The sequence below is a fragment of the Myzus persicae genome, unplaced genomic scaffold (genome assembly GCF_001856785.1).
Source record: "Myzus persicae strain clone G006 unplaced genomic scaffold, MPER_G0061.0, whole genome shotgun sequence".
NCBI lineage: Eukaryota > Metazoa > Arthropoda > Insecta > Hemiptera > Aphididae > Myzus > Myzus persicae.
In genome coordinates, this window is record NW_019103903.1 from 57,046 (window position 1) to 81,856 (window position 24,811).

General features: G+C 31.1%; 2 protein-coding genes and 1 pseudogene across 2 annotated transcripts; all 3 read right to left on the minus strand.

Moving 5' to 3' along the window:
* Window positions 1-350: 350 nt before the first annotated feature.
* Window positions 351-6,040, minus strand: LOC111036120 (valacyclovir hydrolase-like). Its single transcript, XM_022318024.1, has 5 exons — window positions 5,642-6,040; window positions 3,710-3,803; window positions 3,418-3,581; window positions 2,301-2,710; window positions 351-713 (listed from the first exon to the last, which is right to left on the minus strand). The coding sequence occupies exons 1-5, from the start codon at window positions 5,675-5,677 to the stop codon at window positions 617-619; spliced, it is 801 nt and encodes a 266-aa protein (XP_022173716.1). The 5' UTR covers window positions 5,678-6,040; the 3' UTR covers window positions 351-616.
* Window positions 6,041-10,630: 4,590 nt separating this feature from the next.
* On the minus strand, window positions 10,631-15,419 carry LOC111036121 (annotated as a pseudogene).
* Window positions 15,420-20,392: 4,973 nt separating this feature from the next.
* LOC111036122 (valacyclovir hydrolase-like) lies at window positions 20,393-23,556 on the minus strand. Its single transcript, XM_022318026.1, has 6 exons — window positions 23,440-23,556; window positions 23,317-23,375; window positions 22,214-22,307; window positions 21,919-22,082; window positions 21,408-21,817; window positions 20,393-20,606 (listed from the first exon to the last, which is right to left on the minus strand). The coding sequence occupies exons 2-6, from the start codon at window positions 23,317-23,319 to the stop codon at window positions 20,510-20,512; spliced, it is 768 nt and encodes a 255-aa protein (XP_022173718.1). The 5' UTR covers window positions 23,320-23,375; window positions 23,440-23,556; the 3' UTR covers window positions 20,393-20,509.
* Window positions 23,557-24,811: the final 1,255 nt, after the last annotated feature.

The window sequence follows — 24,811 nt, forward strand, 5'->3', positions numbered from 1 at the left end:
TGTGATAAAAAATAAAACGAGGTTCACTATTATTAATAAAATATAAATACTATGGAATATATTTAACAAAACAAAACATTTTAACATTTTTACAATTTATTCAAATTATTGAGTTTTTAAGAATTATATAATATATTGTATACATTTAATGTTTTTCTATAAGTGCGATCAGGTTTAAACTATCTTTTAATTGTTTTACTTAGTCCTCATTAAATGTAATTCAAGCAATATTTATTCAATTTTGAATGAGTTAACAATAATATACTAATGCTTTGAAACCAAACACATTCATAAAATATATAATTTATTTATTGCATACTTTTAATTTATAGTATGCTATATTTATTTTGTGATCTCTAAATTAAAAATACAACTATGACATTCCAATTGAAAATAAAATGTTATTATCATTTAATCATGGCTTTTTATTATTGTTTTGTTGGGTCAAACAAATCTGTTTAGATTTGCATAATAGTTAAGTAATTTCACAATTAACTTGTATAATTATAAGTTATAAAATGTATTAAGTGTCAAGGCCTACCACTTAATACATTTTATAAATATTAAGTTATTCATATTTATAGCTTTTAAATGTATGAAAAGTGATTGTCGTCACCTATGCTCTAGTAGTAAGAAAGTTATCCACTGTTGAAATAAACTTTTCAGTATATGTAAATTGTAAGATATGCCGGCCATCAGGAAATATTTCAAGTCTGTAATACAAAAAACAAAATCTATGGTCAGAAAATTATTGTTGTGTTAATATAGGTATAGACATCAGGGCCGTCCTTAGATTAGGTTAACTTTCACCACAGTGGAACAGGCTCCGCTTTTATAGATACAATAAAAAAGTCAAGTTGATAAGCAAAAAAGAAGTGCATAATTTATATTTTATATATTCAATTGTTATAAATTTCACTATCTACCAACCTATTATAATAGTTGACATCAAATTTTAAACGAGTTAATGATTAAAATTTAATTTTCAAAGCTAAAAATTATAAAAATAACTAACTTTCAAGCATTCTGTCTGAAGAAAAAGTCACCAAGTTGCTATAATATTTATAGAAAAAGAAATTGCTAACCAACCAAAATAAAATGATATTATCGACACATTTTCTGATTTAAAAAGTAGAAAGGACAAAGGTTAATTAATAATACATTTTTATATTGTATTAGCTAGGTAGGTACGTACTATGTTCAATTTTATTGACTTATTAATTTATCATTATTATTATATTACTAAGTTTAAGTATAATATGTGACATGTTGTGTTATTAATTTACTTACTTATTAGTTATTCATATTGTTAAAGGTACAAAGTACTATAATTTTAAGCCTATTTGAACCCTTGCCCCCTTTTATTTATGCATCATATATGCAAATAACAGTGATGACAATTTAGGCCTCTCAATTTTACTCTGTTCTGGGCCTCCCAGGTGAGGTCAGAACAACCCTGGCATACAAGCTGTATTAATAATAGGTACCTAGTGTCTTGCACTCAAGATTGTATTTGCCATTGGAGATATTTATGGGTTTCGGGTAAATTATGTTAGGGGCATAATCATTACATTCCTATTTCCTTGTGTTAATACACTTATTTTACCTTTTAGTTTATCGATACCCTAATTTTTGAATTTTTTTTTTATTTTTCACAAGAAATGATGTTTAACACTACTATATTTATTAATTATAAGTACTAAAAGTACTCATAACAGTCATCATACATATTATTAAGTATTAGAAAATGGAAATCAACGTACAAGTTAGTGAGAAATAAAAATTAATTGATTAATAGTAGGTAGGTACTGTATTTTTTTGTCTACCACTGCAAGTTACAACTCTACTTATTCTACATTCATAGCTCATTAAGTTAGTGACAGTTAGTGGTCCATATCACCACTAGGGTAAGTACTTGTTTGAATTTCTTTTAAGACATTCGTCATTCATACAAACAGAAATCTCTAAAATAACAAATGAAACATTACGGTTTTAATTTCTCGCACAGAGTAGGTGCAAAACTATGTGAAAAAGTCTAACTTGACGAGAAAGACCACGTGTTAACCAAAGTTCAAAACTATTGATTTAATTCTTAGTTGAACATCAATGTTTTTTTAAAACTATTTCTACATATTATCTAGCTGATTTCATCCAATCACGATTCGATTGAAATTCTACAAACAGCTACCTGTCGTTTTGCATGCACACCAACAAAGACCCACACGCCCCGACAGACTGCGCAGCTCCGACGGTTACCCAGGACCATGTTATACGACTATTGTACCTAACGCCAAACTCACGTCGAGCGCTTGATGTTTTCGTGCAGATATACGCCGTGCTCGAGCGGTACGAACTCGTCCTTTGCCCCGTGCATGATGAGCGTTGGCGCGTCAATCTTGGCCAGAGCGCTGCGGCACACGTCGCCGTCGTGCTCGTCGAGAATTTTCCGGAACGCGTCTATCCACCCGGACCAAGTGTCCGACACGTACTTCTCGCCGTAAAATCCGAACTGCGGAAGTCTCCTTCCGGCCGGCCAGTCGCTGACGTTGCGCGTCGTCTCGTAGAAGTCGAGGTCTTTGCCGGTGACGTACGCGTTGCAGCTCCACACCACCAGCTTGTCCACCCGGTCGGCGGCTCTGGTCGCTGCGATCATGGCGGTGCACCCGCCGTTGCACCAGCCCAACATCGAGTACCTGTCGATGCCCAACGTCTGCGGCCGAAACGAGCACCGTGTTATATAGTTGTGAGTCAACAGCAACGACTTTCATGCATTTCCACATTTTTCCTGGTTAACTTTATCGTGTGCTCATAACAAGCAGGCCACGTCGATAATTATTGATGGATAGTGATTTGTATTACATACCTATCACAACGCGTGTGATCAAATACTCAAAGGTTTTAGTGCATAATTTTGAATATTTTGACAAATTTATGATTTTAAGAGCATGTTTCAAGCTTTATTTAGTGCGTATTTAGATAGTTATCTATTTTTCAACCACTTTGGTAAATATTTTTCCCAAATAAAGTTCAACGACTATATTAATTTTGAATGAAGAATGATATCTCTGTCGAGTGTGTCGACTGTTTTATTACCTGCAGCTAGAAAATAGCACATAGAAAATTGAATTAAGTAAAATAAATAAAATATTTAATGAAAAGTGTTATTTTATTTTTAGCGCATATTTAAGTAATTTACTATTTTAATAAAATATTTGAAGAAAAAATTTAATTTTTTGGTGGATATGGGCGTGTAATATTTTTTTGAATCCATAATACCTATTTAACCACATTTTTAATTTTTCGACGCATTTTTAAATTCACATTTAATGATTTTTTTGTGCATAAAAGTCCTTGCTCTAATCGTTACCAATTACCATTGTATATGTTGGTGGCATCTACCTATATATAATATTTTACCTCCATAAGCGCAATGGCATAGTCAGCGTCACGGTCCAAGAATCCTGGTGAAAAATCTCTGTTTGGCGGTCGATTAGAACCGTAGCCGATAGGATCACATATGTAAATCGTGTATTTTTTTCCGTCTAGGTTTTCCGTGAGCGGTGTAAAATCGCTAATTTGACCTATAGAGAAGTTAATGCATTATAATATTACAGTGGAAAAATTCAAAATGTCCTGCACGATAATAGTAAAGCCATTATTTTACATTACTAAATTACTAAATTATATTATTATCAACGTAAGTATCTACCTAGTACTCCAGGAAATAACAACAATTTCTGTGGTCCGTTTCCAACCTTATAGTAGTTTATCTCGAAATCTTTGACTTTGATTTTCGTTGAAATCTATGCATAAAAAGAATTTTTCGAAAAGTTTAGCTTTTGTTGTAGTTCTTAAAATAAGTAGGTATCTCAATTCTCAAAAGATATTTTGATAATAATATTTTGGACATTTTATTGCTAGGTACCTACAAATGCATGCTCAGCAATATAATTACTTATACCACACCTATGACATATTTGATAATACAGATTTTAATGCTGGTAATCATAGTAGGCAGGTATATTGGGCTCAATAATTATTTCAAATGTCTTAACCAATTTTTCTCTCTGATACATGTCGATAACTGGAAATATTGACTAATATTTATACATTTATCAAATCGGATATGATGTAAAATGTATCAATGAGTTAACAAGTATAAGTTGTGCACTTGTGTTCGATTATTAGGTGCATAAAGGTTTTTTTTTATTCATCTGTTATAGTAGTTAATACAACTCGGCAACAAGGACCATTAGTAAAGGTTTATATTATTGTAAATTGTAGTTATAGTTCTCACGCGTTGTGTATCAAATTTGGATTCAATATCTTTATCGCAAGTATCTAATGTAAGTAATACGTTTTATTAGACAATCAAGAATATTTACAAACAATTTAGGTGTATTTAGCATCACAGGAAGTGCACCAAAAAACGTAGCACTTTTTTAGTTGAATTTTTAGAAAATACATTTTTTTTACCCTCAGACATAACTCATATTAATGTCAAAAAAGATTAAATTTATTTATCTCCACTGCACGGAAGACATTGAATCATGTAAATGTTTATTTGGTAGTCGTTCTTGCAAAATCGATTAACGAAATAGATACTATATTTTAGTTATCTATGTTTGGTGACCATTGCAACTGCGTTGGTGGTAGTGTGTAACTTAAAATAGGCTACTCGAAATTGAAAAGAAAATACTCGATACACCATATGGCATATACCTAATCAAAACACGATTAATCGATATAATACCTAACTGTAGTTATTGTTTGGTTGTCCTCTCCATGGCAACAGTAATGGTCAGTAAAATTTCGTATAAAGACCAAAAACATACCCATTTGACTATTTGTACATTATTAAAATGTAAAGATTTAATGAATTCACAATTTAAAACCAGTAGCTGCTATTTCTTATTATATTACCATTGTTTTCTCATATTTTTGTACTGTTTTGTTAAGTGGCATCACTAGCTGCCATTAGTCATTGCTTATACATTACTATAACACGGATATTATTTCTGATAAATATAAACCGGTATAATTTCATAAGCACAAAAATATTTTATTGTCAAACAATAATTATAAAATAAATATTTACATTTATTAACAATTTTTTAGCTCAATATAAAAGGTGTGTTAAGCACCCTCGAATGTACGCCAACAAGCACATATTGTAATTTACCTTTCGCTGACGCTTTTGAAATTTGGTAATTACTGACCAACCATTAATTTTCCTACCGGAAAAGTTACTGAAGTTGAAAATAAGTAAGATAAAGTTTTTAATTAAAAAAAAAAAATACTACACATTACAAAATAAATACAATATACCTACAATATACATTCGTTGCTACAAAATACTATTGCTATTATTATGTAATCAATAATAAAATATTATTGATAACACTTAATAGTATAATACATTTTTATAAATAAATATATTGACTTTATTTCCATGATTTTTTTTTCCTATTTACACAGCACTAATGGCGTGCATATAACTATGCGCGCAGGGTAATCATATACCTTAGGTCTATGGAGGTAATACCTACATCTTGAATCTAAATGCATAGGTTCAACTGTTCAAGGATTTAAGTGAAATATATTTATATATTTAATATTGTAATAGTCGTATTATAATTACCAGCTCGGTCGATACAGCTGTGGATCGTTGGTCCATCGCAAACGGCGGCGAAGCAGTTTTATTTAAAAACAAAAAATGACTATTATACTGTTTCGAAATTATACGATAACTGTATCGTTAGTTAGTAAATATTTATGATACCGAACAGCTTATCTCAAACTCGGTGGCTGGGCCGACTGCCGAGTGCCAGGGTGCCAAGCAGTAAGCACTGGCGGACTCGAACCAGATTCAGATGTGTTCGGTATCTCATTTAAATACTGGTTTTTGGACTGAGTGGTGTTCGCGGGATCGACCTCCTCACTAGTGAGAATAACGTTTGAATATCACTATAAATACCATTCGAATAAGATGGGTTATTCATTATTATATAATAATATTAAAAAGCAATAATTATAATATAAGACTTGCACCGATACCCATAAGTTAGGTTATATTTTACTAGTGAAATCCAGCAGACTTCTTGTTACCAGTGGCGGCCAAACTGTGGTGAAGAGGATAAATCCTCTTAAGACATTTATTTTCAATAAGTATTTATAACAATTTATATTAAATGTATTATAATATTATGTACGTTGCATAATATGTATTACATTTTTATTTAAATTTTTCTTTTTCTAAAACCGTAATTATTATCAACTATAGTAATTTTTCCCAAAATATGGCTACATGACTATATTTTTAAACACTTTCCTATTCAGGTTTGTATATTTAAGAAATACTAAGGTAGACCGTAGAGGTAAATAATAAATATGCTGTTTGTTATAATATGTATGTGAACCTTAATTTTTGACAGTCCCTGGGGTAATCTTGATAAAAAATTGATAACATTTGCAACGTACAGTACCTATAATATTTGAAACTTAATTTTTTAGGGTTTGTTAATTTCTTTTATAGTTCTTGTCTGTACATCGTTTGATTAGGTAGGTTGTGGATTGAGCGTGTAACGTCATCTCAGTTAGAAACTCGATGAACCAATTAACATTTCTACAGAGTGTGTCAAAAGCTATGATAATTAATACATAATTAAGATACACTAAAATATAGTAACTGTGACAAAAGTTTCATTAATTAATGCATTGGAATCACCGAAAGTATTTTTAAAAAAAAATGTCATAAAATACAAAATCAAGTTTTATATGCACTCCATGATACGAAAAGAAAATTAACTTGCGTGATAATAATAATTAACTATAAAAGGTGAAGTTACATCAAAATACATTTTAACTGTTAAAGAGTACAAGTTAAAAACGATTAATTAGTTAAGTAAAGAAGTTAGATTTTAGATAAGAACTTTAACTTTTTGACAAGTTAATGACCACCTTTGAATTTATTTTTATTCTGTCCCAACAGAATTATCATAATTATTCCTTGTCGGTCTACTGTTTTATTTAATACTGTAAGTCAATATAATGTATAGCCAAGAGCGCTATTAAGACTATGACATTGTGTGTTACTATTCTGTTAAATGTTGGTGTGATGTTTTCTATATTGTGTTTTATTTAAATTAGTTTTATTATACAGCAACTTATAATTACCAGAAACCGTGTTACCATTTTTTTTTCATAATTTATAAGCACATCCACTAATACCGGAAAACCTACACTCAAATACACATTTTGTATAACATGCATCTGCATTGGCGCTGAAATGCCGAATGAAATTAAAACTAACAGTTTAAATAATTCGATTGACACACCCATCCCTTCAAACGACTGAGAAAAAGCCTTCACTAACTATATATGTACACAGCTTAATGACATTACTGCGTTTAATAAAATTTTAGCAGCAAGACTAGTAGGTAAGTATACGCTCAATTATTTTTACCCACCCGGAATCTAGCGACCACCCAATTTTTGAATTAGTTGAATTAAACTACTCAAATTACGCGTGTTCACACCCCTGACACTCATTACGTAGTTTGACAGTATAACGGGAGTGTATCAAGCACCAAGGATTTATGACAAATTGACGAAGTATATATGCCAACGAATCTGTTTTATTTTTAAAAATAAATATTATTAATTGTTATATTGTTCCAAATTTTTTTTTTACGTTTTTAGAAAAATTATGTGATTGTTAGCCGTAAAAAATGTCACTGATTTCAAGCAAAATTCTCACATTCGGTGGAGGGATCTAATGCCGAATCCCGGGGTTCCGACTTTCCGAGCATTTCCGTCTACGCCAAGAGTCCCGACCAGTTCTACCATAATCAGATGTGATCATTGTCGGTATCTTATTTAAATTCTGACCCCTAAATTAAGTGGGGTTCGAGAGCTCTACTTTTGGGGTGGTATAATTTTTTTAAATTTATTGATTTTGGCAGTGAGCCAAGAAAATGTTACTTGCATCAAGTAGGCACATAGTTTATTCGATCAGTATACTCGGCAAACATCGCCTCCCACGTAACGTTAACACGATTTCGTGGTAAAGTTATTTTTTTGTAAAATGTAAATTCTTATATAATAATATTATTTTAATTTTAAAATTGATGGGTGATATTATCTATGCGGCGACAAAGGTCATTTGGAAACAAGTTATCTTACATAGAACATAGTAGACACTAGACTTAATTCTAATGATAGAGAAATATAAAATATATATTGGCTAGTTCAAAGACGCATACTGAGGTTCTAAACTGGGAGGGGGGATATATATATATATGAATGAAATAAATAGGAATAGCTAGGCATAGGAATTGTCTTAATATTAGTTGATATGAAAATTAGTTGTAAACAGAAATCAGGCGTACTGGTGAATGGTGATGGGTCTTATTGTTTGAGATTATGCCTACTTTTAATTTTGAAATGTTATCAATACCTACTAAACCATAGAACATTTTAATTTTAACTATGTATCTAATTTACTTTCATACATTTTAAACATACGAAACTAAGGTATCTAGTATCGAAGAACTCAATTTTCTTGTTTCACTCATAATTTATTTCTAGAAGAAAAGAAAACATTTTTAAAATAGTGGTCGTGGTGGATAATAAGATAGATATAAGTATTTCGATAACGATGCATTTGCACTGAAAGTTAATTAATTATTAATTAAGATAAAACTTAATACTACGAATAAAAACGTATTTTTATAAAGAGATTTTTATCTGCAATTTGAGCATTACTATTCCAATTCTAAAATGTGTAGCTTATTTTAATGTAAAAACTAATTCGATTATTAAAATTATTTTAATATGTACGTATTTGCAATAGTAATATATTATAATATTATGTTTCTTAATTTCCTTATTACATACGGTGTAGAATACAGGTTTTCGTGGATACGTTGTATGTGGTCTCCGTACACGAGAACAAAAATGCGCTGTCGCATACTCGACAGTGTCAAAATATTATTATGGTATTAAGTGATAAATGGTGTTTATAATCAATGGTGATACACATACATGATTATTTTATTATGAACGTTCCTTCGACGCACCAACGGAAAGAAGCAAAACCATATTGTAGTACGCTAATTAATTTCAAAATAGATGATGTACAAAATATATACATATCTTGGTCCGTGCTACTAGACAAGCAGCAACGAGTGTATGGAAAGCGTAACAACATAGAGGGCGCTTTTTGATTACTCGATTACTCGTACGCATGGCAGACAGTGCGGGGCAGTAAGGTAATGTACCAATATAATATTTAGATGATCGTATTTTGTCGTAAAGACATGGGTTACATCACTGCGAGATGTTGTTATGCCGCTCGTGATCCTGTAGTTGTAGTGTTGTTACACACAGTTCTCGTTTAGTGGTAACTAGTAACTGGTTGTAGATAAAATGTCGACCCACGGATGCCATGGTCACCTTTTTCAAAAATTATAAAAATAGACGTGGCTTAGTGAGGCGCGGTCGTACTCTCAATCTGCGGCAACGCTCTGAGCGCACCAACAGGCCGTCGTTGCTTGCACTCGGATGGGTCGCCACCCTGGTTTGTAACAACACGTCCTTGCCACACATACAAACGTGTTCCAACTAACCACCCACAACACAGTATATCTTTCATCGTGATATAAAATAAAGACAGTGGTCATAACTTCTTTGTCTTATATTCAGCATTTCAGTGAGAAAACATACTAACTACCTGGGTAACTACCATCAAGTAATTTATTTTTGATATCAATTTTTTTGGAAAAAACGTTGCTTCTGTCAAACGGTATTATTTGTATTGTAACTAACTTAATATATTCAATATCTACCGACATGGACTAACTGAGTGAATATGGCTATAGTAGTATTATAATACAATAGCTTAAATTAGTCTGAATATTATGAAAATGTTATTTTATGTAGTAAATAATAACAATAATAAAGCCGACAAATATAATCAGTTTTGATGAAAAGAAAAATGATGTAGCATATTTCAATTCAAATAAGTTTAAATTGAGTGATCTCGTAACACACTTATATCTAATTTATAATTTTAAATTAATGTAAGTAACGACTGATTTAATTTGTTTTTAAAAAAAACAACAAAACATTTAAAATTATCATGCTATTGTTGGAATTGTTGCGCATTATTTCGACTGGAATAGTGCAGGATGGTCAATGGTCATACGTGTAAAACTATTGCACTTTTCTTAAATTCTGGTTTCGCAAGGAGTGACTGAGTTAGTGACTTCTGAGCACGGTCTTAGCTCCTGAGTCTTGACGAATACCATGTAGATGATAGTATAATCTCTGAACATCATTTTTATACAACACGGGATTTGGATTGTAAAAAAAATCACTTCACTGATGGATTTAGACCTGCTCCGTGAATGTCAGCGCAATAGTACATGTCTTTGTCTTACCATAGTGAAATCACAGTAGTTTTTAATAGGAAGATATACAAATTAAAGTGTTGTTTAACATAAATATTAAATATACTTTAATTATAATATACTGACTTGAGATGTTGCAAATATTTTTTTAATATTTATAAGATACATATCTATTATAGTTAAAAATATGGCATATCATTCCAAATAAAAATAAAATGTTATGAAGGAAAGATAACGTATAAATATAATATATCTTACATAAATAAATGATTTAATTAATACAAAATAAGTAGTAATCTTTTTACCTATTACTGAACAGAAGTAAGAAAGTTATCCACCATCGAAATGAATTTTTCTGGGAACATAAAATGTATGATATGCTTGCCATTTGGAAATATTTCAAGTCTACAATACAAAAAAAAATTTCATGATTAATAATTGTTGTGATTTTTTGTTAATGTACATTATACACTATTGTCATTATATAAGTTATAACTTATACCTGAAGATTTAGTTATGTATAGATTAAAAGTATGAACTCGTATGAATACATTTTAAAACATTTAAAAAAACAAATTTCGAGTCCCTTTAAGCTTAAAACCAACTCATGACTATCACTGATCATAGACTATAGGTGGAAACGAGTCGAAATTGATGAGTGTTAAGAAGACGTTTCACCCAAATTTGCTGTCTTCGTCTTACATGTGTGATGGACTTTTAGGTACCTTAAAATGATTTTAGACTACAGTTCATGATCATTTCATGTTTGAATTTTGAATTGAGTCACTATAGAACTTTAAAATAATAGGTGATATATATATATTGCATATGTACACGTTTCCACACTAATAATTCGTTTGTAGATTAAAATACAGAAAATGTACATCCAAAAAACTACAGACACTGTTGTTAACTTTAAACCTGATGATTCACTTCACTTCAATATTAAAATTAATTAAGCTAAATTACCTGCAGGACTGCTGATCTTAAATGTAATTTGGTATAGGGCTATAGGCATTTGTGAGATGATGACAACAAGTTCCGATGAAACATTTTCAACATTTAAAATAATGAAATTTAAAATTTAAATCTCGACAAAAACTGATTCATCAAAAGTTAGTTAAAAATTATATCTATACTAGCGGTCCTTTCTAGCATTGCGGTCTTGCCAAGGATTTGTTGTCAGTTAAAAATGCCAGCTCTATAATATGATTTAAACTTTGTTTAATTCGTTATTTAATATGCGGTATAATGGTGTTAAAAACTTTAAAATTTCATGGATCATCTTTAAAATTTCAAAACTTAACCTAACATTATTTAGGATCTATTGAGTCAATCAGGACACGTTAAATTATATTATATTACATCCATGCCGCATTTCCGGTGAAACACGATTGTGATTATGCGAGCAGTATATTTCCAGCACCCTGTGGTCTGTGAGGTGTGTACATAATAGCTCGGTAGTGTTTCTCAAACAAGAATTTTGAGATTTAAGAAGGACATTTTTGTTTATAAAAGGTTGGTATTGGTTATAGGAGAAACATAAATATATTAACTTGAAATTAGTATTTTTTTTGTTTTTTGATTGTCATTGGTTTATCAGGCAGATCAGGTACAAGGAAGCATCAAATCGAATTTTCACTGCACTTAGTGGCTTTGCGTTGCGCATATAGCCACTCATCGACGTGTCCGCAATCAACATCCAACATATTCATACAGAGTACTCACTTAGCGGGGTCTGCCACCCACAACAGGAGAATTGCCTACCTGATAATATACGGTTCGCATTATCATAAGCGAGTCTCATATAGAGTTGGCATTTTTAACGGTTAACGAAGTGCACGGGATAAGCTAGTTATATGTTATATAAATTATAATAGGTTTATATTTTCTGCTGCTGACATCCTTTTAACCCCCCCCCAATCACTCAGATACGATGTCTCCAACTCTTAGGAATATATTGTACTCACGTGGAGTTCTTGATGTTTTCATGCAGATACACGGCGTGTTCGACAGACACTAAAACGTCCAGTGCCCCGTGCATAATGAGCGTGGGTGCGTTTATCTTGGCCAATGCTCCGCGACACAGGTCACCGTCGTGCTCGTCGAGAATTTTCCAGATCGCGTCTATCCACCCGGCCCAGGTGTCTGCCGCGTACCTCTCGCCGTACATTGCGACCTGAGACAGTCTCATCTGAGGTGACCAGTTGTTGATGTCTCGCGTCGTCTCGTAATATTCGAGATCTTTGTGGGTGACGTACGCGTTGCAGCTCCACACAACCAGCTTTTCCACTCGGTCAGCGGCTTTGGAAGCTGCGATCAGCGCGGTGCACCCTCCGTAGCACCAGCCCAACATCGAGTACCTGTCGACGCCCAACGCCTGTAACGACGTCCGAAACGGAGAAGAAAAAAATTGATAATCGTTACCGCATCGTACGTTGGTGTATCTACCTGGGTATAATGTATGTTTAGTTTTATTACCTCCATGAGTGCGATTGCGCAGTCGGCGTCCCGGTACAGAAATCCCGGTGAAAAATCTCTGTTCGGCGGTCGACTCGAACCGTAACCCGGGGGATCCCATACATATATCGTGTATTTTGCTTGGTCGAGATTCTCTGTTAGCGGTGCAAAATCACCGATTTGACCTAGAAAAGCGTATATACTACACTATAAATCTAATAATAAAACCATTAACTGGACGAAGATGGTAAATTATATTATTATAGACGTACCGAGCGTTCCAGGGAATATCAACAATTTATGTGGTCCGTTTCCAATCATATGGTAGTTTATCTCGAATCCATTGACTTTTATTTTCATTGAATTCTGTAGAGAACAAGAATTTGTTGAAAAGCTTAACATTTGTCGTAGTTTGTAAAATAAATATCTCAAAAGATATTTTGGTAAAAGATGACATTTAATTGCTTGGCCAATGTTACGTAATACTACTTAAATCACAATAATAATTTGGCTACAGCCTATTTGCGCCCCAGAGTAGTACATTTGCGCCCCGAGGGATATGGACAGATGCGCCCGAAAGATAAGGTACTACCTGCCGATTTATAGCCCATATGCGCCCATTTCGTATGCAACGTTGCCGTTGTGGTTCATATTATTATAGACTATATTTATCTTGAAAAATAACTTAAATTATTTAGATTACCTAGTAGATTATATTATAATCTACTAATTGTGCAGTTATTATTTATTTTATTATTATTTACCGTAGTAATAATTCATCTCACATAAAATTATATAAATAAAATAAATATTTCAAATTAAAAAAAAAAAAAAATTTCGGAAAATATAATATAAGGTTGAGTACATGCAATTATTATAAAAATTAATACTGTTGATTTTTCTCACACGTCATATATAATAATAAAAAATATTTTATCATAAGTTAAACCTTAAGGTAATATAATAATAAGTTCATATTTATATTTCAAAAATGTTAAAAAAAAATTAAATAAAAATTAATAATGTTGATTTTTTCACATGTCATATAAGGTATGTCTCATATATGGTAATAAGTAGTATTGCTTGGTATTCCAGAATACAGTTTGGCAACGTTGAACGGGTTTAACACATTTTCATGAAAAATATTTCGGGCGCAAGTGGGTTATAAAAAAGGTGTGATGGGCGCAAATGGTTTGCACCGAATAATTTAAATACCTATTTGATAATATACATTTTAATTTTTAATTGGTACCTACTGGTAATTATATGTAGTTGGTATCGTAGGTATATTATGCATAATAATGATTTCAATGTTTGTACCAATTTTTAATTAAAACTTGTCGATAAAGTGGCTGGATTATTTTATTTCGTAAATAAAAAATATTGATTAATATTCATAGATTTATTAAACTGTTGCCAAGACTGCAATTCGTTGTTGCTTATATTACTATAATACAGGCATTATTTCTGAGGAGTACAAACTGGTATAATTCGTAAATACAAAAATAATTAATGGCACAATAATTATAAAATTTATATTATATTATAGGTATAAGCAATTACAAAAATTGTAATCACAATTACAAAATAAACGGTGTGTGTTAAGCACCCTCGAATTTCTTTTGAAAATCATTGATCAAATATTTATTTTTCCACCAGAAAAGTTATAGCATCTGAAAATAAGTTAAATGAAGTTTAAAAAATTTACCACACATTGTAAAATCAATACATATTCATTCGTTACTACAGAATACTATTGCTATTATTATAAAATCAATAAAGTTGACATCACTTAATAATATAATTCATTTTTATATTTTTTTCAGTTACTGGTTCTTTTTTCATGGATTTTTTGTTGGTTTTTTTTCTGTGAAATATTTTTCACTACAATAATGCAAATAGTACTTGCGGGGTAATCATATACCTAAGGTTAGGTTAGGTTAGGTTAGGCCAGGTCTATGGAGGGGAGGGGGGGGGGTAATGGGTAATACACCTTGATACCTTATGTTTAGATTCAATATTATTAGTTTAGAAGTTCAACTATTCAAGGATTAAGCGAAGTATATTTAATATGGAAATAGGTGTATAATTTCCAACTGTAGTTGAAACTGTGGCCCTATGTCCAATATACGTCATGCTGCATAGAATTCACGTGGCGTAATAGTATGCATGTTCAAATATCATACCTAATTTATACGTTCAACTGTTAAATGATTTATGACAAATTGACGAAATATATTTAATCATTTAATTATATATAATTAGATGTATAATACTTACCAGCTTTGTCGAAACTATGGATCGTTGGTCCATCACGAACAGCGACGCAACTGTTTTATTTAAAAGTAAATATTTTTAACTATAATATTGTTCCGAAATTTTTTTTTTGTGTTTTTAGGAAAACTATAAGATAGGTATCTATAATAATGTCATTGAGTTCACTTAAATTTTCACACTAGGTTGCGAGGCTAAATGCTGAGTGCCGAGTGCTGAGACACCTTGGGTTCCTAGCTCTCCCGTCGACGCCACAAGTCACGACCAGTTCCACCATGATCATATAAGACCAGTTTTCGGTATCTTATACTAAAAATTTAAATTCTAGTTTCCGAATTAAATAGTGGTCACGATAAAGACAATCAAGGTAGTATAAGTTCATTCTTTTGGCAGTGAGTCAAGAAAATGTTAGTTGCATATATTAGGTGCATAGTTTACTACTCCAATAATGATATGAGTGATATGACTATGATACATTATGTATACTCACATAGTTTTTTTGATCAGTACTTTTGGATCGTCACATAACATGATATTATGCAACTTGTATAAGAATTGATCTTATAATATAATGAATAATGATATATCAATTTTTCAAAGTAATAAAAATGACCAAGATAACATAGATTATTGGGAAATAAGCTATCTAATATCTTCCATAATAGACTTGATTCTAATGATTAAGAAATATGATTATTGGCTAGTTTACAATTTTTCAAAACAAAGGCATTAAACACCCGCATTCTCATCTAAATATTTTTTTTCTTCAAAATATGTAATTTAAGGTAACTACTGAATTTGTAATTGTTTGAAAAATGTGTCACTATTTTGGTCACTGAGCTGTGCTATGATTATACTGATTATACAATGATGTTTGTGTGTGCGTTTTATTAATTTTTCCTCCATTTTTTTGGAGCAGTAATAACTAAAAATGCTTCAATGTTCTACTTTGAAGGTATACCAGGTGTGTTACCCTGGCACCCCAAGATCAAAATGTCTATTTGAAGACCGTTTGGAGTTGTGTTATTTATCATGTAACAATATGTAAGTACAAAAAAATGTTGTTACCACACCGGAGTCACGGAAAACGGCGTTCCAAAATCCGGGATCAAAAGTAATGTTACCCCAGCACCCCAAACCTTAAATAATTACAATTTATACTTGAAAACAGTTTGATATTATGATATTTATTACTTAAGAGTTAACAATTTGTATCGACAAAAAAAATGTCGTGACCCCACTGGTCCCTCGAATACCTTGATTTAATTAATTAAAATATCTAAGTATACAAATCAATTATGGTTTTGTCGTTGATATAAATTATTATTTTTTTAAATTTAATACGTCCCACATTAAACTTCAAGTATATATAAAATACAATATGAGTGTTTTAAACCAACAACTGACTTACTTATGAATCTAAAAGCGAATAAAAATTGTAATTATACTACTGTTTTTTGTTGAATATACTACATTTATACATTTATTTACATTATTATAGTTATCTTTAAAAACTTATAGCCTGTGTTAGATAACGAATTATACATTAATATTTAATAATTTAGAATTACTTCTTAATACAATTTAAAAAATCATACCTAACACGTTTTACTGTTTAAATAACGAGTAACGACATAAATTTGTGAACTTGAAAAATATAAGTTATGAAACCAAAATTTAAATAATTAATGGAGAATATTAAATATAAAATTATAATAATTTGTTGGATAATATACTTGATATTTTGGGCAAATACTAGTCAGTTGTGCTATTCGCCACTTGGTAATAAATATTAAAATTACCATTATCAATATAAATAAATAAATAGTGAAATATCCTATTCTAAGTATACAGACTCGGTGGCGTCGAACACGGTCTAAAGGTTTGACAGCGGTCACACTTTTTTTAAGTGGTGGGAAGTGGGTGGTTAGGTGGTACCATACTACAGTTAGGTAGATACAATACAAAAAAAAGTAATACTATTAATAGCATATTAACATTGTATATAGTAAAATTGTATAGCACTAGAGCCAATAAAGCAATTAATAGTAGTATTGCCACAAATTAAGATATCTTGTATACAGAATGTCAGTATTCTAATAATTATAGAATAAGCGTCTAAGCCATAATTCTACATAAATAAATGGCTATGAAAGACGGTTGTGGTGACGTGTAGGTGCATTCGCACTTCGCAGTCGTAACTATCTTTTTATTTTGTCATAGTTTAAGTTAATTTAATATTGGTAATATAACATGTAACTCTTAATTATGTAAGTAAAATATAACATAACTGAAATTTAAAATTAATTAAAAATCAACAGTTAAGCGCAATTAGAGTTTCAAAGTTAGGAGATTGCAATTTTTAACCTGTAAATACTATATTACAGCTCTGCATTTTTGGGAGGCTACAGCGATTTTCTTTTGGTGGGGGCGAGAGGAATTTCTGTACTTATCATAATGAATTAATGTTGTAACACCTTCATTTTGGCGATCCACTGCCATACACTGATACAGTGACGAATAATATAGTGGTGAATAAATTTGAAATGTTAACTATACATTTTTACAATTTATTTTATATACAACAACATTACAAGATTTTCCTTCTTTTTTTGTAGCTATAATGTAATTCCATCTTATCCTGGCACCTGTAATTTGGAAAGCCGTTTTACTTGAGTCCTGAATTGTTACGAAAAATTGTTTTGTGGTTACAAAGTGTAACATAATTAATAACATATTACATAATACCAAACGGTTTTCAAGTAGAAATTTCGACCTTAGAGTGCACACCCGATTAAGCCTACTGATTAGAGTTGCATTTTCACTAAAAAATTGTGTCTTAATATTTTTACTCCTATTAGACGTTTCAGATTTTTGATTTCTTTAAGGTATAATTTTTGCTAAGTTTTTACAGCAATTTAAAAATATCAATAAAAATAAAACCCATATTATATGCATAATTTGTATTTATATATATATATTTTTTTTTTTTTACATTGGGTTGCCATTTTGACCAAATTGGATATTTTGAAGAAAAATTACGATTTTAGTTAGTGTGTTGAAATCCAATAAATATCATTCGTACAATCGTTGATCATTTTTTTTTTGCAATTACGTTGTTGGTATAATATGTTATTATTAACTATACACAATGCAATTTTCGAGATAATACTATGTAGATTAAATTTAAGCTCGATATTTTACGGTACGATGTTAGGTATACAACTGATTTAAAATAGTTAATAACAGCTAATAGCGTTTTAAGTAAAACCTTATAATAATAATAACAATAAAATATCCCTATGCAATTTGTCCTCGGCAAAAACTACTTTAACCAATGGTAAGATAAATAACCAGATAATGATCACATCGAATACCGATTTAATATGGCAAGTATTGCTCACTATTCACTACCTACACATAATTAATTACTATTATTAATACTATGTGTAAATACTAAACTGTAGAGTAACGTCTACTTTGCAGCATTTTTACTATGAAATTAATTGTACTTGTTGCGCACGTGACGTTAGTACATGATGAGCATCGAATTAGCATGATAAATGATCATACCTGGTTATTTCTATCATGTTTCAACCTTCCGTTTAACTAACATAACAATTTATAGCAATAGCAATATTTTAGTAATAACAAAACAAAAATTGATTTTTCAAAAACTTTCATAATAATTAAAAAACTTATTTTTTAAATGGTATTATTTAGATTTATTACATAGATGTTAGGGCGGAATAGAATTTTGGTAATTTTCATTGAATGTTCGGATTTTGAGGTGAACTATTTCATTAAAGTTTAGAACTAAGATAAACATAGGATTGATTGGTCTGATGAGGAGTATTGGTGAGAGAAGCTTAGAAAATCTTTTTTCGGAATTAGGGGTGTATTTTTGTAGAAGTTGAAATGATAATTTTCAGTGCGCCAACAAAGATAATTAATTTGAATATTGGTAAGATTTAAAATCGGCCGTACATGGTCCTTTGCACAATTGACAGAGTTATGGTACTATTTCTTCTGATACATTATTATTTGTTCACATTTGACGCATCGAGATTTACGGTCATCGAATCAAAACACATACAAATTAATAATAACCTAACCCATTAAGAGCAAACATTTATTAAGTATAAAATATTGTCAAATTTAAGTACAAATATATTTATTTTATATAAAATAAAAATGCATTTTTGTACATTGTACCTTAAAATGTAAAACATTAATTTTTTCGTATTTTGATTTGTATATTTTACTGTTCATCTTTATATTGTAGTCATGATTTAATAGTTTATTTTTTGTTTAGTAATTATTTTTAGAGAAAGCTATATGTTCGAAACTAGTAATTGCCATTTTTATAATTATATTACAATGCTCGAGGTTTAGGATATGAAATAACACGTAAGTGATACTAATTAAATTCGAATATATCGTAGGTAATAATATTAAAAATATCTATAATAAAATATTACTAGTTGTAATGACCCATATTTCTTGTAGAATATTGTATTTCAGAAAAAGCTTCCACTTAGGCTTAACCGCTTAACAGAAGGTAACTTATCTTGTTATTGCATATTCATATTTGTGGAAACAATATTAGATTAGCATAAATACAATAACTTTTATCCTTGATCTCTATGCATGATAACTTGCATCATTTTGTTTAGCCAATAACACCATGATCACGCCACAGCAATAATGGATATAAACACAGGAACTGTATAAACTAAAGAGCTTAAGTCAGAATAAATTAGTCTTACCTAATTGTACCCTAGTACCAATGATTATAAATTCTATTTATACTATTTATAATCAATGCTACTACATAATATAGTTCTTAGGCAGAGTTGTAAGCTAATATGTCTTCAAATTTTCAAAGTGTTAGTATTTTAAATATATCAAAATGAATACTATTATCAAGTTTACTTTACTTTACAAAAATTATGTTACTTTCATTTCATACATATATCCAAGTATAACGATACATTTGTGATTTTTATTAAATAGTTAAATGTACCGAAGTAGACGAAAGTACTACAACACAGTGCCATATCCAGATTTGTGGCTGAATTTGTTGTTTAATATACATATATATAATATATTGACCTGCTGTATATTGTATACTGCATAGTATATATTTTTTTATATAGTTATCGTAGTTATCCTTCATGTTTTATTTATTTCGTGAACTCCAAGTTAAAAATATAACCTTTATATTATTCCAAATTGAAATTAAATGTTATTTTTCAATAAGTGTTAGGTTACTTAGGTTGTAGTGTAAAATAATATGTATTAATAAATATTTAATATAAATTAATGATACAAGTATAAAATAATAAGGAGCAACTAATTTATTACTGTATAGAAGTAAGAAAGTTATCCACCATCGAAATGAATTTTTCTGGGAACATAAAATGTATGATATGCTTGCCATTTGGAAATATTTCAAGTCTACAATACAAAAAAAATTTCATGATTAATAATTGTTGTGATTCTTTGTTAATATACGTTATACACTATTGTCGTGATAAGTTATAACTTATACCTGAGGATTTAGTTATGTATATAGATTAAAGGTATGAATTCGTATGAATATATTTTAAAATATTTACAAAAACAAATTTCGAGTCCACTTAAGCTCAAAACCAACACTAATCACAAACTATAGGTGGAAACTAGTCGAAATTTACGAGCATTAAGGGCGTCTCACCTAGAATTGCTTTCTCTGCCTTACATGTGCAATTCACTTTTGGGTATCGTAGAAAGGTTATTTACGGTAATTCATGAATTCATGATGATCATATCACACTTTAAAATAATAGGTAATATATTAATATCGTATACACATTTATAATTCGTTAAAAATAAAAATGCAGAAAAATTGCATCCCACGAACTACAGACACTGTTATTAACTTATTAATATATTAATATTAAAACTAACGAAACTAACTATACTTGCAGAACTGCAGATCGTACATTTTCCTATGGTATATGCATTTGTGAGATGATGACAACAAGTTAGGACGAGACGCCTTTTTTAAAGCTTTTTCCAAATGAACATCGAAATTCAAAATTTAATTCTTTATAAACACTGATACTTCAAAGGTTGGTTAAACAGTATATTTTAAACAAAAATCGAAACTTTATAGTATGGGTCGTGCGTTTATATTTTTTACTGCTGCGGCATACCCTATTACCCTCCCCCTCGGATACAATGTCGCCTACTCTTGAGAATATTTATTGCACTCACGTCGAGCTCTTGATGTTCTCATGCAGATACAAGGCGTGTTCGACCGCCACTAAGACGTCCTGTGCCCCGTGAAGGATGAGCGTGGGCGCGTCGATCTGTGCCAGAGCGCCCTTACACACGTCGCCACCACCCTCGTCGAGAATCGTCCGGGACGCGTCTATCCACCCGGACCACGTGTCCGACACGTACCTCTCGCCGTACAATTCGAACTGCGGCAGTCTCCACTGATCTGGCCAGCTGTGCACGTCGCGAGTCGTCTCGTAAGACTCGAGATCTTTGCCGGTGACGTACGCGTTGCAGCTCCACACCACCAGCTTGTCCACTCGGTCGGCGGCTCTGGAAGCTGCGATCAGCGCGGTGCACCCGCCGTTGCACCAGCCCAACATCGAGTACCTGTCGACGCCCAACGCCTGTGACGACGTCCGAAACGGGGGAGAAAAAAATTGATGACCGTTACCGCATCGTACGTTGGCGTATCTACCCGGGTACAAAGTATGTTTAGTTTCATTACCTCCATGAGTGCGATTGCGCAGTCGGCGTCCCGGTACAGAAATCCCGGTGAAAAATCTCTGTTCGGCGGTCGACTCGAACCGTAACCCGGGGGATCCCATACATATATAGTGTATTTTGCTTGGTCGAGATTTTCCGTAAGCGGTGTAAAATCACTGACTTGACCTATATGGTGAAACATGTATTTGCATTATAATAATATCACTGTAGCCGAATTGGTCGACAGTCGAACTCTCAAAGCCGAAACCTGAGAAAGCTACAGATAAATTGTTATATTGTTAAATAGGTAGACGTACCTAGTGCTCCTGGAAATATCAACAGTTTCTGTGGTCCATTTCCGACTTTAAAATAATTAATATCGACGTTGTTGACTTTAATTTTTGCAGAATTCTGTAAATCAGGTAATTTTTTGTTGTATAATAAACATATTTTTAATTTAATTATTTATTTGCTACGAATTTTATGCTATGTTTTTATTTTACTAAAACAACGACGAGGGGACGCGAATTATTCTACTCTGACCAGTGTAATATTATACGAGATCTATATATGAACACATACACCTATGAATACACATTCTACGCCAACACTGGGAGACCGACTTGTTCTCAATAATTTATTACTTAGAGTTGAGTATAACCACATTGGTAGAAATGGGATTTAGTATATTCATATCTTTAATTTCTAAAAAATATTTTATTCATATCAATTCACTAAACTTTAAAATCATAAACAGATTAGGATTTTCTTTGAAAAAAACAATTTATTTATTCCTATTAATTATATTTTCCTACTTTTTGTTTTGTCGTAAATATATGAATGTTAATTGACGAAAGAAATATTATACATTTAGATAACCGAATATTAGATTTAATTGTTGTATACGCTTTAAGTATTAATAATGTATGCAATAGCAGTATGAGTATTGTTATTATAAATATATCACTGTGAATCAATAATTGTTTGTTTGTATTTTCAGCAATTTCTTAATGAGTTTGTGTTGATATTATGTAGGCACATCATATCACTGGAGGCAGTTATATAAGACAAGACCAATAAATATTGTTAAAATATGACAATAGCATTGATATACAATGTAATATTATGGTCTTACTACAAATCATATTAGCTGTACATATATTTTTTTTATGGATACGAAGAACCAACAGAGAAACGTTTTTATAACTTAAGTAATCGTGGTATTAACCACATAGGTATACGTTCAGGATCGTTTTTCGAATATTTGGTAGTTATAATTCAAATCGTGATACAGTGGAACAGTGGAAAACCTACTTCAAAAGAGTGCAAGATCAATGATTTAACTAGACATATAGTACGGTTCGAGGGAATTATATAAAATATTAAAAATAATCTCAGTACTTTACTCATTAGTCATTACCATTTCTGTTGAAACAGCGGATTGTTGATCCGTCGTAAACGCCAACAAATAGCAGTTTTCTAAAAAAAGAAAAATAATGCAGTTTATATATTTTAACACGAGTAATTTAAACACAGCAATCACTTCACGTGTAATTATTAATTCTTTTAATTTGTTCCTGAATGATTTGTATGTTTTCAGTTGAATTGAGTTTTTTATAATATTATTATCGTCGGAGTCACTGCGACGTGTCTCACTAGTTGCCGACTGACGAACACTATCACTGATCAGTCCGACCAATTCAAAAGGTAAATTGTTTAGTTCTATTCGATATCTGAATATTCGTTTCTGGAGGGAGCGTGGATACCATATAACTGAAATGTATAGGCATCCGGCAGACTGTTTTTAGATGTGGTTACCTTTTTTTTGACCATCCACCCCTTCCCACTCTTAGGTAATAATGGGTATAATTCAGGGGTCTCCAACCTACGGGGCTGCCAAGTTAATTGATGTTTTGAAAATATATTTAATATACAAATTACTAAAAATAATTCTTGTAAATCTTTAATTTCATTACCTATCTCTATCAATATATAAAAATAGTTGGGCTCGTGACGCCGAAGCGTATCACAGATCTAGTACGCAGTAAAAAAAGATTGGAGAGCTCTTGTATAATGAACAATATATTATTAACTATGTTCGCACTGCTCCGTCTCCCATTCACCAAAAAAAGTTTGCATGTAAAAAATGCATAAATAAGATTATACACTAACACAGAAAATCAAAATTTATTTTAATGTGATAATATAAAAAAATTCCAGCAGTAAGGTGGAAAAGACTTTAGGGGATAGTATTTATTAGTGCCTACCAAAAGAAAAAAAACTTCAAGTGCGGTTATTACACGACTCGTAGCCCTACAAGTCATCCCCGTGCTCACGAATATGTAAAGTGAATGTTGGTAAACGTTCTTGCACAATTTTTGAATTTAACTTAGGTGTGCTACCCTGGCATCTCAAGGACGAAATTTTCACTTGAAAACCGTTTAGTATTATGTTATTTATTATGTAACAATTTGTTACTACAAAAAAAATGTGACCACACCAGAGTCAAACGATGTTCCGATATCCGGGTTCCAAGGTTATGTTAGGTACCTCAGCACCCCAAACATTAAATAATTAAAGTTTGCACTAATCTAAAAGTGAATAATAATCTTAGTTATACTACGTTTTTTGATTGAAAATACTAAATTTATTTACATTATTATATCGATCTCTTAAAAGCTTATAGTTTGTGTTAGAGATAACGAGTTATACATTAATTATTTGTAATTACTTTTTAATACAATTTTCATAAAGACACATGTTTTACTATTTAGATAACGACATACATTTGTGAACATGAAAAAATAAGTTATATGATTAGAATTAAAACATAAATGCTGAATATTAAATATAAAATTATAATAATTTGTTGTATAATACACATGATATTATAGGAAAATACCAGTTTGATCAGT

Bases quoted from the DNA above. Each gene is read 5' to 3' on its own strand.
- LOC111036122 (XM_022318026.1), bottom strand. The intron at 22,083-22,213 runs GTACGTCTACCT...TTCACCATATAG, and splicing joins GATATTTCCAGGAGCACTAG to GTCAAGTCAGTGATTTTACA. The intron at 20,607-21,407 runs GTGAGTGCAATA...TTTGTATTGTAG, and splicing joins GAGAACATCAAGAGCTCGAC to ACTTGAAATATTTCCAAATG.
- LOC111036120 (XM_022318024.1), bottom strand. From the start codon at position 5,677: ATGGACCAACGATCCACAGCTGTATCGACCGAGCTG. The intron at 2,711-3,417 runs GTAAAATATTAT...TTTCGGCCGCAG, and splicing joins ATGCCATTGCGCTTATGGAG to ACGTTGGGCATCGACAGGTA. The intron at 714-2,300 runs GTGAGTTTGGCG...TTTGTATTACAG, and splicing joins GAAAACATCAAGCGCTCGAC to ACTTGAAATATTTCCTGATG.